This window comes from Saccopteryx leptura, chromosome 6, assembly GCF_036850995.1.
Source record: "Saccopteryx leptura isolate mSacLep1 chromosome 6, mSacLep1_pri_phased_curated, whole genome shotgun sequence".
Taxonomy (NCBI): Eukaryota; Metazoa; Chordata; class Mammalia; order Chiroptera; family Emballonuridae; genus Saccopteryx; species Saccopteryx leptura.
Window position 1 is genome coordinate 36,566,654 of NC_089508.1, and position 14,331 is coordinate 36,580,984.

At 42.8% G+C, this 14,331-nt stretch overlaps 1 protein-coding gene across 5 annotated transcripts in view; it reads right to left on the reverse strand.

The window, feature by feature from the left end:
* Window positions 1–14,331, reverse strand: part of SYNE2 (spectrin repeat containing nuclear envelope protein 2) — a 350,331-nt gene that overhangs the window by 84,587 nt on the left and 251,413 nt on the right. For 3 of the 5 annotated variants that reach the window (XM_066342066.1, XM_066342065.1, XM_066342064.1), the window contains exons 65-70: window positions 11,050–11,166; window positions 7,424–7,657; window positions 3,546–3,728; window positions 1,679–1,807; window positions 1,000–1,121; window positions 716–857 (exon numbers count right to left, since the gene is read on the reverse strand). In XM_066342066.1, coding sequence (XP_066198163.1) covers window positions 716–857; window positions 1,000–1,121; window positions 1,679–1,807; window positions 3,546–3,728; window positions 7,424–7,657; window positions 11,050–11,166 — 927 coding nt within the window. Of the gene's footprint in view, window positions 1–715; window positions 858–999; window positions 1,122–1,678; window positions 1,808–3,545; window positions 3,729–7,423; window positions 7,658–7,839; window positions 7,977–11,049; window positions 11,167–14,331 lie in introns of those variants that run through there. The other 2 variants (XM_066342068.1, XM_066342067.1) reach the window with 2 other exon arrangements.

The following is a 14,331-nucleotide window of genomic DNA, read 5'->3' on the forward strand; positions in this document are numbered from 1 at the left end:
AATGAACATTTATAGCACACCGAGATGGTATGCAGGCAACAAGATGGCAAGGGGGGGGTCCTGTGGTCTGGTGCTCCGGAGTGGCCCGTGTGCCCTGAGCAATTGGGAAAAGGAGACTGACAATCCAAAGGTATGCTATCTTAGATGCAAAAGGACAACAGGCTCACTTTAAGGGAAAGACTGACCTTTGTCAAAGAAGCTAACAGCCCTACGACGTGACTACCCACCATGATCTGCTTTTAGTTAGGAATTTTTGTGTTCAGACCATCTTATACAATTACTTTGAGTTTATACGGACCACCATGTTGGCCTCCTCTGAGCTTTTCAGGTTTTGTATGTGGTCCATTTTGGGGGTCCACACTTTATTCATTCAACACACAGTGATCGAGATTTTATGAGGTGCCCGGTGCTGTGCCAGGCTTTCAAATGTGAACCAGGCAGACGAGATCTCCCTTCTCCCCGCATCTGATGGGGAACACAGACAATACACAGGCACACGACATAGTAAGAGCGATGATCAGGGAAGACCACGGAGGACAGGAGCACAAGGGGCGGGGCAGGAAGGGCTCAGCCAGGTGAAAAGCTCACCCGGCATCTTTGCTTTCTGAAGATCAGTTGCGACATAATGCAGAACGTACACATGTATTTAATGAATGCTTGCTAGACTCTCAAAGATAAGCACGCTCATGCACACTATGTGCAGACACACACTGACCTGCGGCTCCACACGCTGAGGTGGAGGCAGCCCTGTTTTCGAGGAGAGCTCATGGTATAAATACTGCCACGTATCCCCGTGTCGGCCCTGGTTTGACAAGACCAAGCCCGAAGCATCCTTTTCAGGGCGAGCTGCCTCACCGCTTTTAAGAAAAAAAACAAAAGGTACAAATCATAATCAATATACAAAAACTGTATTACCGTCAAACAATGTTTTTAAAGAAAGACTCTTAATTCTCCCAATCATCCAACTCCTGAATGTTCAACGTTTTAAAATATTTTTACCTCCCAGGTGACTCCTGAGTTGTGTCTTCATTGTGTTGGCAATCCTCAGGACACACTTTCTTAGCGTTAAATTCTATGAATTTCATTAAATCTTTCTGTTCCGTTGGTTTCAACTCCAGTACCTAAAATTGAATAAGATTCAAACGTCCAATCAATCAAGGTTTTCAATTACTACTCTCTGTTGAGAGAATCTGATTTTGAGCCACTTCCTAAATCATTATTTACTGTTTCTCTTTTTTGTTTGCTTCCTCTCATTAACTTTTCTTTCTCAAATACCTATTTAAAATATTCCACACAGCCAAGTTTTGTTTATATATTGTTATAGCAACATGGAAAATCACCCCCAAAGTACTAACTAACACATTTTGAAATAGGAAATGAGGGGTTGCCGTGACAGAGGAAAGTTCACCCAGAAGCTATATGCTTAGTTGGATAGAAGATGCAAGTTATAAAGTAGCAAAGTTAGTATCCTCAACCACAGCAGATGAAGCAAAGCAGGTGCCACAACGAACGCTCAAAATTCAGCGTCCCTGCACACACAGGAATGCCACACAGCCCACTTTCCATTCAGTAACATAACATAAGAGAACACACCATGGCAGCTCCAATGCCGTTTTTAGTTCAAGGGGAAATGCTACATATTGTTCTCATTCTTACAACTGTTAGGGGCTCGGATTACCTGCTGCGGCTGGAAATCTTTTTGTCTGCTGAATTGTGCCCTTTCCATTACAACAGATTCAAATCCAGAGATGTTATCTGGTTGGAGAACTTTCTGATGCTCTGAAGGTTTCTTTAGAATGGTAGAATGCTGCAAAAAATTTTACGAGAGTAGATGACTTACTTAAAAAGATGGTCCACTTTATTTCAATTCTAACAATAAGACTACATAATGGAAACATTTCACATGAAGTAAATGACTGCATTTTGTTATTTCCTATAATCGTATATTATGATTTAATGTCCTTATTTCGTAACAACTTCAAAAACCACTGCATTTGGAGAGGTCATCTTATCATTTCCTCAACTTACTTCATCTAATCATTAACTAAAAGCCAAGAGATCTATTTTTTCCCCTTAATAACAAAGTAAAAAAATAAAGAGAGGGCCCTGGCCCGTGGCTCAGTGGAAAGAACATCTATCGGCCTGGTGTATGGATGTGTTGGGTTTGATTCCCCTCCAGAGCAAAAAAGAAGTGACCATCTGCTTCTCCCCCCCTCCATCTTGCTCTTCTTTCTTTCTTTCCTTCCCGCAGCCAGTGGTTCCACTGGTTCAAGTGTTGGCCTCAGGCACTGAGGACAGCTCCGTTTGTCAGAGCATTGGCCCCAGACAAGGGTTACCAGGTGAACTCCTGGTTGCACACAGGAGTCTGTCTCATTATCTCCCCTCCTCTCACTTAAAATAAATAAATAAATAATAAAATAAAATAAAAAAGAGAAATAGTGTTATGCTTATAAATTAAAATTTCCCTTTTGTCTATAAGTAGAGTTTTTCTTAAAAAGAACATATTAGGATGAAAGGGGAACCATATGGTTTGTAAACCTGCAGCTAATCTTATTTCTGTGAATATAAGGCCTCCAAGTAAGAACATCTATCTCATAAGTATAGACACAAATATTCTAAATTAAGATCCTATTCATAAGATGTACATTTGCAGGCCCTGGTCGGTTGGCTAAATGGTAGAGCATCGGCCGGGCATGTGGATGTCCTGGGTTCGATTCCCAGTCAGGGCACACAGGAGAAGCACCCATCTGCTTCTCCACCCCTACCCCTCTTGCTTCTCTCTCTCTCTCTCTCTCTCTCTCTCTCTTCTTCCCCTCCTGCAGCCATGGCTCAACTGGAGCGAGTTGGCCCTGGGCGCTGAGGACAGCTAAATGGCCTTTAACTCAGGTGCTAAGAAGAGCTCAGTTGCTGAGCAATGGAGCAATGCCCCATATGAGCAAAGCATCACCCCCTATGGGCCTGCTGGGTAGATCCCGGTCAGGGTGCCTGTGGGAGTCAGCCTCTGCCTCCCCCATTTCTCACTGAATTAAAATAAAAAAGATGTATTTTTACATTTATAAACATAGAATGCTTTTAAGTCACAAGAACACTTCAACAATATGATACTAAATTCAGTACATGTAAATATTTGTAAGTGAGTAACTAAAGTACCCTGGAAACAGGTTTTGTGTTTCTGATGTCAAATCTTAAATCTTACCTGTAAAGGCTTTGTTTTTGAGTCTGCTGGAGTCACAAAATTCCTTTAAAATGTATTCTTCTTTTATGAAGGCTTACATCAGATCTCACTGCCAGCAAGATCAACCCAATCAAACCAACCCAAACCAAACAAACACCATCACTAATAACATCCTAGATAGGAAAATTGCACAGAAAAATGAAACCAGCAACAAAAGGCAGTGCAACTGTCCCTTACAGTTTGAAGAGCACAATTCCTTCTTAGTGTCATTCCTCGGTAGTTGTTTCATCCTCTCCACCCAGAGTTCCTTTCCGATGAGTCTAAAGTAATCATGTATCTGCACACATGTCTCTACATAGCCGTATTTTACCTGGTCCTCACTGTACTTCTCCTGAAGCATCAGCTGGACTTTTTCCAAATTGCACTTCACAGTTTTGAGTTTTGAGGCAAGGGCTTCAGCCTCCCGTTGAGTGGCTCCACTATCTCCCAAACCCTGATCTCTGCAACTCTCCAACAGAGAGGCCACCTTGTGCTCAATCTCTGTTAGCATAGCCTAGGGGAAAAAAAATCATTCAATTATAGTCACAGTTTTGGTCTTGAGTGAGTGTTATATCCCAACGAAAGTTAGATTCACTCTCTCGACCTAAGTAAACATAAAAGTCCCAGAAATGCAGGTTGGAAAAGACCTTAGGGGGAAAAAAAGTCTCCCACATAATCCCTGTGCTTTTCAACAGGAGTGCAACCAAACCAACCCCAAATTGCAGGTGCCATTCTCTATAAGTGCTTCTACAATCACTTTAGAAACCATAGCTGAATGTATCCAGCACAGCGTAGTGGCTAAGAACACAGATACTGGGGCCCTGGCTGGTTGGCTCAGCGGTAGAGTGTCGGCCTGGCGTGCGGGGGACCCGGGTTCGATTCCTGGGCAGGGCACATAGGAGAAGTGCCCATTTGCTTCTCCAACCCCCCCTCCTTCCTCTCTGTCTCTCTCTTCCCCTCCCGCAGCCAAGGCTCCATTGGAGCAAAGATGGCCCGGGCGCTGGGGATGGCTCCTTGGCCTCTGCCCCAGGCGCTAGAGTGGCTCTGGTCGCAGCAGAGCGACGCCCCGGAGGGGCAGAGCATCGCCCCCTGGTGGGCAGAGCTTCGCCCCTGGTGGCGTGCCGGGTGGATCCCGGTCGGGCGCATGCGGGAGTCTGTCTGACTGTCTCTCCCCGTTTCCAGCTTCAGAAAAATACAAAAAAAAAAAAAAAAAAAGAACACAGACACTGGAACTAGACTACCTGGGTTCAGATCCCAGCCCTGCCACCTGGTAGCTGGGTAAACTGAGGTGCCTTACTTTGCATGAGTGTGCCTCTAGTCTTCTGTAAAATGGGGGTAATAACAGGACTTACCTCCCGGGGTCACTGTGACGAATTAGAGTTAAAGCCATGGACTTTGGCCAGTGCTTGCTACGCAGTCTGTGCTGAGTATAGTATTATTTTTTTTCCACCTTCCTAACCTTTTTCTGTTCTAATGCAAGTGTTGAGTAGTAATTTTTAAAAAAGAATTCCACAGAACTCTTTGAAAATTCTTTCCCTAGTTCTTCTCCTTTTGTTTCTCAAGCCAAATAAGCTTCCAAAGGATCGAGAGAAAATCATTTGGAACTTAAAACACTAAGAAATTGATACAACTGGCCAATTTACACATGAGCCTAAAAATAAATCAGCTGGATGAAGTAAGTTTCCCAGTAAGTCACTGTCATTGTATTCCTTCTCATCAGATCAAGTTTGCCCAGTCCTGGGGCTCAGGAGCCCAAACAATCTGCCAACTGGCTGGGAACACAGGTGCTGCAGGAACACTCAGACTCACATGCCAGCACTGTGATCATCTGTGCTGAAAACTCAGAACGTGACCGAGACCAAGTCCAGTTCTTTGAGAGAAACATAAGGAAAAACTCTAGCCTTGAAACAAATTTTCAAAAAGTATGCTTTACCATTCCTCCATCCAAGCAAACTACTTGTATCCTCTATAGACTCTTCTAAGCTTAAATACTGTGTACTCAAAGATTTTAGAGTGGCTGTAAACAGAAGGTACTATAATATTGTGCTTTTTTTCCCACTTAGCTATTTTTATATACACTTTTTCATGGGTCTGCATATGTATGCTTCATGGTTCTAATTTTAATAGTTACAAGTTGACATTCCATGAGTCACTTAACAATAGAAATATTGTTAAGCCTTTAAGTTATTTCCTGTTCTCCACTTTTGTAATTAACACTGCCATCGACATTTTTCTCCTCTGGGTTATTTTCAGAAAGCAAATTTAAAGAATTGGTCAAAGGATATTAGGTCAAAGAAGATAAACATTTTATATGCTGACAGCTGACCTCCCAAAACATTGAACCAAAAGAAAATCATCAGACATTAGTGGGGCTATTTTGCCAGCATTTTCCAGGATGATATAATTTTTGCCAATGCAATGTAGGAACAAGACAACAGCTGTTTTGATTCACATTTTTAACAATCAAGGCTGAACATTTTATTCTCAAATCACTGAATATCATTTTTCTTCACTAATCTGTTTGCACCTGTCCTTTGCACATTTTCCCATGGAAAACTTAGCGGTTTTACAGACCACTGAAAGGCTTTTTATATGTTTCAGTATTAAATTATATGTGCCATGGTGTTATGTAAATAAGACAAAGCTAGCCCCTGTACATTGGCCCCTACGCTGTTGAATTGTCCACAGCAAGCCAGGACCATTGGCTCAAATCCCACTGTCATCAAACTCAAAACATGACCCACACCTGCTCGCTATGGTTTAAGTCAAACTCCAGCGCTCTAAAAGAACCCAGCCTCTGCTGCCCTTCAGAGCTCTCAGACATTACCTAGACACACAAGACTCCTCTGGATTCCCTTATCCACCAGGAGATCCTTGTCCTCTTCGCCTTCAGGGTGGTGGCCCCACCCCACCTCCTGCCTCTAAGATTTCTCACTGTGAGGGACTTCCCAGTCCACCAAGATCCAGCCCAAACAGAGCTCCTTGTGCGCTACCGCCACCTTGTGGTCATGTCCTTTCCTTGGGTAACCCCCACAGCCTGGAACTCCAAAGTGGTCTGAGCAGGGAATTGGGTAATGAGGTCAAGGAACTGGTATGAGGTCTACCTAGTCAGCAGGACAATCAATTGGCAAATTGATCCTGGATGGTCTCAAGTGAAAAGCCACAGGTTCCGTTTAGCGTAGCACTGTCCTTTCCAGACTCCCATGCCTCACCAGCCAGGCCAGGCAGCTGTGACAGTATTTGAAGGAAACCACTCCTCAGAGCTGACTTTAGGGTCAGAGGCGATTAACTGTCCAGGGAAGGTCAACCTGCCTGCCTGGGACCCCCACTGGGCAGACACTGGATGCAGTGAGACTGTGGGCCTGAATTTAAAAAAAGGCATGTTCAACGAGGACCTGGGGTGGGCTACCCACTGCCCCATTGCAGGCTACAGTGGGGAAAGCTCCCTGTCACCGAACCAGTGCTGGGGGACCACAGTGGCAGACCAACGAGCCAATCAGGCAGAGCTCAAGGCTGGTCTAAGCACTGCTGGGAGGGTTGCCTCAGCTGTAGTGACACTCCGTTATGCTGCTATGAAATCAGCACGCTAGTTCCTCCCTCAGGGACACAGATACAGGGATACCCGCCCCCCTCTGAGCCGAGCCTGCAAATGTTACTCAAAGTGACTAAAGACAAGGAAGTGCCCCTCCCTGCCCTTCTCAAGGACAGCAGGAGGAGTCCCAGCGAGAGCAGCACAGCCCTTCTAGGCTGTATCTGCAACCTTGCAAATCAGGACAGCCGGTTTCACTGCTGGTGAATGAAACGGCAAAAACCGTATTTCTGAATAAAAACAGCAGTTAATATGTATGAAACACTTTTCTATCTTTTCTTCTCTGAACACTAGTTTATATACCTTATCTCATTTCGTCCTGCAAAAGTCCTAAGAGATAACTTGCTTATGAAGAAAATGAGGTGACAAGCTGACTAGGTCAAATTCACAGTTAATGTGATGGACCTGGAAGGGGACTCGAGATTCTCATCTACCACCACTGTCTCTAGAAATACTCTGTCTATTCATTTCAAATAATTACCCCGAGAACAGAAAGTAAAGGCCAAGATAAACGCAGCGGTCAAAGTTGCAGAAACACACGATCACTTTAAGAGAAAATGGCAAAGAGACCAGGTGATTGGTGAAGAGGCAAGCCCTGAACTCCAACCCATGGGCCTTACCTGGCACCCTACCAGCTCCTGTTCCACCACCTGCTGCATGTCCGCGTTTAATGTTTCCGGCTCGAATGCCACGTTGGCTTGCTGCAGCCACAGCTCCAGCTCGGCCACCTGGGTCTTGCAGACATGAAGGACTTCAGCCGGCTCGGGTCTCGGTTTCTCCGCTGTGGCCTGAAAAACTCCTTGCTCTACAGAAGAGTCCAGAGCTGCTGCAGCCTTGGTAGGAGGTGTGGCACCCTACAATAAATCCAAAGATAATCCAGCAGTAAAAAGCCAGGAGTCCAAAATTTTCAGATTTGGGCTTGCAGAGACCTGTGAACTTTCAGCACTTTCCCAGACAAAAGGAAAAACAAACCCATATATACACACATACACACACAAATGTATATGGGCAGAAGCACGAAAGGAAACCAAACTACCTCCACACGCATAGCAACAATCACGTGACCTGGCGCCCAGGTTTCCAGGCAGCTGATCTGCGGTACACAGGTAGAGTGTGCCTGGGAGCAGAGGACGCACACGGGCCCCCAGTGCATTCAACGGCGGGCCCAGGAGACAGGTGAGTGTCGGGGGAAGGTGTGCGTGTGGGGGTGTGTGTCTGAAACACTTCAGTGACCTGGCCAGTGTTTAAAGTTGCATGACACAAGATTAAGCAATGCTTACATTACTGTGTGCTCTGTTCAAACAAAAGAGATCTTTACACACCGGCTGGGAAACAAGGAAATATACCACACACTTTTAACTTAACATCTTCTCAAGTGGTTAGACTATAAAATATTTTAGCTTCCCCCACCTACATACCTGCCATTACTTATCTAAACTTCTCTCTCTTAAAAATAGCTTGAGTCAAGTAGTGACCCTCAGTTAGATAATCTGGCAACTTTTCTCCTACTCTTTCAAGAGAATCTCTAAAATGAATTTCTACCTTGTAGATATTCAAATATTACTGAATTAAGAACCAAATATTTACAGTATAAGAAAGTGTGATATATTCTCTTCAGACTGAAACAAGGTTGCTTATTGATCCGGTAGAAAAATTTCTTCTAGATAACAGATGAAAATCTCCTAATAATTATATAATGAGTATTTTCAATTTGGAGATAAAAAAATGATCTGATACAGAAATATATTTGCTTCCCACATCCTTTTCCAGAATATTGAAAAAGTATATTAACCCTTCTAGAAAAATTCCTTTAGGAATAAGGATTTGTGTTTTGCTTCACAAAGTGATTGGTCAATACATATCTTACTACGTTTATGATGAAATACAACGTTTTCTATTATATAAGACTTTGCTAACTACACATTAGCATCTATGTAATAAGGCACAGTGTTGGCCAAGTGACAAGCTTCTAATGGGAGTTGCTGACAAACGTCTATCTTAAGTCAACTGAAATAAATGCACAGTTCCCAATGTTTGAGCAATTTCGTTTAAACACAGAACTTTCAGTACAACTGAAGTACATGACACGGGCAAGCGGTAACAAAACCATGCTGGGTGTGACGACACCACGCATTCTCGCACACGCTGAGGAGCCTCACGAAAGCGGCTCCGGCCACAGTGTCTCCTGGCTGTGCTTGTTCCCCGTGACCACCTGTTAGCTTCACACGCTTGCGCTTTCCTGCTTACACGCTACTTCTCCCGGCCCTCATCAACGTTTTCTTCTCTTGTTTTCTCTGCCGTTCAGACACGGTCAGCTCTATACATGGCTTTGCCTGTTTCCAATTTCTTTTTTAGCCCACATTTAAAAAAAAGCAACAGTTGTGTGATTTTACTGCCAAACACCGATTTCTAGTCATCTGATTGTCTAGAATTCAGATATTGCTTTTGTCTTAGTGACAAAGGTTTTGGGATCTTTCTTTTTTTCTTTTTTCTTTTTGGCACCTGAGATAACAATCTGTTAATATTAATACATCTGTATGACAAGATTTATCATCCACCTTCTTTATTTATTTAAAAATATTATTTGAGCGCCCATCATATGCCACATGCATTTTTAAATTGACAGTAGTTTCTTTGCTTTCTCACTAATTCACTGAATTAATAAGGAAACAGGAAGCTCGATAACTAATCAGGGCTTTATCTACTAGTTATTTGAACCTGAAAAAAAAAAATACAAAGGTGAACGGAAGAGAAAAAGAATATTTGCAACCATGGAACTTCCACAGCTGAAGGTGCCCTGGGGAACCTGTCAGCAATGAGTTCTTCCGCCTCTTTTTGTAGCCAGAGACACCCAAGTGCACTTAACGTTTAGTCATCTCGCACACTCCTATTTCACCACGTTGCTTCTGAGGGGCTCAGGCCTACACATAAGGTCCTTGCCCACGATCACACAGCTCTGTGATCTGTTAACTCTGAGTCCTCAGGGTTTTTAACAATAGCACCCCTGCCAAATGATAGCTCCAATTCTAAAAGCAGAGATTATTTAAATAGATGTTTTATGATTATACATCTTGGGGGGGGGGGCTAGAAAATATTATCACAAGTATTTCTTGTGATAGAACTGTGTCATCTCCATAGCATAACTATAAATTAATAACACCTAATCCTTCATCGGATTATTAGGAGCTGGGTAAATGTGCTCAGTGTGATACACTGACTTCCTCAGTATTTCACACCACAAGTCCAGTGTACAGATGAGGAAACTGAGACTTAGAGAGGTTAATAGAAACTGCCTAGGGTCACCCAACTAGTAAGTAGAACCAAGATTCAATCCCTGATTTCATTATGACTTAGGGTCCACAAGTCCACATTCTCAACATAATTTAACCCACCCTCTGGTATCCAAGTAAGCCTCCCAGTGAATATCATTATATTGATTTTGGCATCAACGCATCAGTAATCTAAGCAACAGGATCCAGTTAAATATAAGCTCATATTCTGGCGGTAGCTATGCAAATTTCATGCCAAAACACCAGTCCTTTAAATTTACTACTTAATATTTTACAGTCCATTTTAAAAAACATGCATGCCCTCCAAAAACAACCACACACACACTCTCTCTCTCTGCCTCTTTTTATAAAATGCAAAATTGCCCGGCTAAATGGAACACGCAGCCTCACATGTACAGACAGCAGGCACGCTGCTAGGACCAGGTGGTGGAGTTTTATATATTTGGTGAGGCCAAACCTACCTCTGTTTCACATCTTTTGAATTAGGAAGGCCGTTTGGAATATTCTAGGTTTGACTCCTTACTTCTCCACTTACCAACTATACTTCTACTCCCTGAATTTTGATTTCCTCATTTGTAAACTTATGGTAGGTATTAATCTACCTTATTTCATCTGCGGCTTAAACAGCAAATATGAAGGCCTTGTACGTAATGGGCAGTTAATCAGTATTAGCTCTCCTCCACTTTCATTACCCCCGTAAGTAACATCTACAGAAGAAAGAAGCGGTTGTTAGTAGACAGACTGACAAATGGTGAGCGAGTGTCACGCTCACTTTCCATGGAAACACCTGATGGCAAATCTTCCAGGTCTCCGGCTTGACCACACACACGGAAGAGTTCAAGTTCACAAAGAAGTCTTGGTTGAAATACACAGTATTGCGAAACACAGAGAGGTTGTCATCTCTAGGTGCTCAGGTACCTGACCAGTTAGTTGGCTTGTTAGTGACAAGGACTTACCTCTTCTGTTTGGCTGGGACTCGGGGTAAAAGCTGGGCCTTGCTCAGTGTTTAGCGAGCCTGGGGCAGGACCTTGTGCCGTGGAACTATCACACGTGCTTATTTTCCCCGCTGCCTCCTGTGAAGAGAAGCAGCAGAGGTCCAGGAAAGGTCCTGCTCCACTGCCAAGCAAGTCACTCATCCTGCACCTGCTCATTTGGCAAATCGCCTGCTTGCAAACGTGTTCAGAGAAGTCAGATGCATTTAGCAAAAATGTTTGTTTACTAGGAATAAAATCAACATCTTCAGGTTTGTCTTTATTTGAAAGACTTAAATTCTCCAAAGCTCTCTAGTTTATGAGGAGCACATAGGAATCCAGAGAATTATGTATGTAAGTGGATTATTATGAGAATTATAATCAAATGAGATTATCTGATAAAGGCCACATTTTAACTAATGGGAGAAAAGATGAATTTGTTTAAATTTGGGAAGAACAATCCAGGTATTTCATGAAAAATATTAACCAGATCCTTATCTCACTCTGAACAATGAATTCTAATTCTAATATTTAATGTAAGAGATATGTCATAAAAATTATTGAAGAAAATGAGTGGCCCTGGCCGGTTGGCTCAGTGGTAGAGTGTTGGCCTGGCGTGCAGGAGTCCCGGGTTCGATTCCCAGCCAGGGCACACAGGAGAAGCGCCCATCTGCTTCTTCACCCCTCCCCCTCTCCTTCCTCTCTGTCTCTCTCTTCCTCTCCCGCAGCCAAGGCTCCACTGGAGCTAAGTTGGCCCAGGCACTGAGGATGGCTCTGTGGCCTCTGCCTCAGGTGCTAGAATGGCTCTGGTTGCAACAGAGCATCATCCCCTGGTGGGCGTGCCGGGACAGATTCCCAGTCGGGCACATGTGGGAATCTGTCTGACTGCCTCCCCGTTTCCAACTTCAATACAAAAAAAAAAAAAATGAGTGAATCTTTTTTTAATATAGGAGTGAGGAAGGACTTTTGAAGAATGACAAGGAAAAGAATGTTAGTATTAACAACAAAATAATAGTTATGTTACAAGTGAAACATTAGATTGGAATAACAACTCACAAAGTGTTAATATCCTTAATATATTAATTACTATTAGAAATCAATAATGGAAACACAGACCCTCCATCGGAAACAAGTCAAGTGGCATGGCCAAGATATTCACAAAAGAATAATACAAAAGCCAAACAAGCACCTAAAGAGATATTCAACATTCCTAGAATATAAATTTAATTTCAACTACTAGCTATGTCTGGCTAAGATTGAAATTATAGACTGTCAGCTTGGGGACAGGAAAGAGGCACTTCCTCGCATGCCAGGTAAAGATAAAATTGAGAGTCTTTCTAGAGTGTAGTTTGATCATGTGTGTCACATTTTAAATGGATGTAGTCTTTGATCCAGCAATTCTACTTATTTGGTTAACCAACATTAAAAAATGGGAAAATGTCATGTACATAAATAATTAACATAATACAGTGGGAAAAGTCTGAAAATTGTCATCAACCAATCTTTTTTTTTTTTTTACAGAGTCAGAGAGAGGGATAGATAGGGACAGACAGACAGGAAGGAAGAGACATGAGAAGCATCAATCATCAGTTTTTCATTGCAACACCTTAGTTGTTCATTGATTGCTTTCTCATATGTGCCTTGACGGGGGTTGGGGGGGGGGTTGGGGGTTACAGCAGACCGAGTAACCCTTGCTCAAGCCAGCGACCTTGGGTCCAAGTTGGTGAGCTTTGCTCAAACCAGATGAGCCCATGCTTAAGCTGGCAACCTCGGGGTCTCGAACCTGGGTCCTCCGCATCCCAGTCCGACACTCTATCCACTGCGCCACTGCCTGGTCAGGTTCATCAACCAATCTTGAATGCTCTACTTGTAAATGTATGATTTTGGACAAGTCAACCTGGATACTGAGTCTCATTTACTTCTTTTTTTTAAAGATTTTATTTGATTTTTAGAGAGAGGAGAAAGAGAGAGAGAAAGAAGGGAGAGGAACAGAAAGCATCAACTCATAGTAGATGCTTCTTGTATGTGCCTTGACCAGGCAGGTGCAGGGTTTCAAACTGGCAACCTCAGCATTCCAGGTTGATGCTCCATCCACTGCACCATCACAGATCAAGCTTACTGCATCTTTAAAGTGGGAATATAATCTACCTCACTCATGCTTATGATTATTAAACAATAACATATAGTATAAAGCATCTAGCAGTTCCTAACAAAATTTACTTTTCAGTTCCATGTACTAAAAACAGTGACTGCTATTAGAAAGGTATGAACCAAGAGCTAAAGGTAAAGCTTGGTTTAACTTTTAACTAAAGGTAAAATTGGAAAAGTAGTCAGGATCATGTCAAGTCTGGAATGCCATGCTAAGAAGTTTGCATTTTATTCAGTAGATAAACAGAGTCCATGAACGACCGCAGATTGTTAATGGTTTTCTGAAAAGTCATCAGTATTGTATAAGACATATTAGGAAAAATAACTGGAGGCTGTAACCCAATGAGAAAGTTACTACAAAAGTCTACATAAGAAGGAATAATTGCCTGGAATATGACAATGGCAAAAATAATGGGAGGAGGAGGATGTAAAGATTGAGCGGACATCATTTAACCTCTGATTGGGTAAGAAAGGCAAGATACAATGAGGTATCTAAGATGTCTCTGAAGCTCAGTTTAGACACAGAAAACAGTGGTGCCATTAATGGACATTGAGGAAATTAGACGAAAGAGCAAGCTTGAAAGAAAGTTGGGAAAATAGGTTTGAGATGAAGAAAATACATTCGGAAAGAGAAATCTGTCAGGAAAGGAGAAATGTAAAAGGATTTAAGGGAAAAGTCAAGACTAGAAATTTGATTTGGGAATCACTGGCATAGAAGTGACCGCTAAACACACCGAGGGGAAGGAAATTGCTATAAAACGAAGAAGAGGATGGAACTTTGGGGGAAGGCCTGCCATCACAGGAACAGGGCAAGAGGGGATGGAGGGGGAGCTGCAGCTTGGGGAGACAGAGTGAGGAAGGTCCGAGGAACACTGCATTTCAAGAAGAAAGAGGTCGTCAATAGTGTCTAGTGTTGGAGGGATCAATAAGGATTAGGACTAATAACAGGACATAAATGGATGTTCCAGAAGTCAATGGCCGTTTAAATATAGCCAGGGGGTAAAAACATGATTATAAAAGGGGCCAAGGGTGAGGAGTACCACATAAAGGTTTAGCAGTAAATGAAAGGAAGCACAGGAATTGACCTGGCAAGCAAAAATAAAAAAATTCAATGCACTA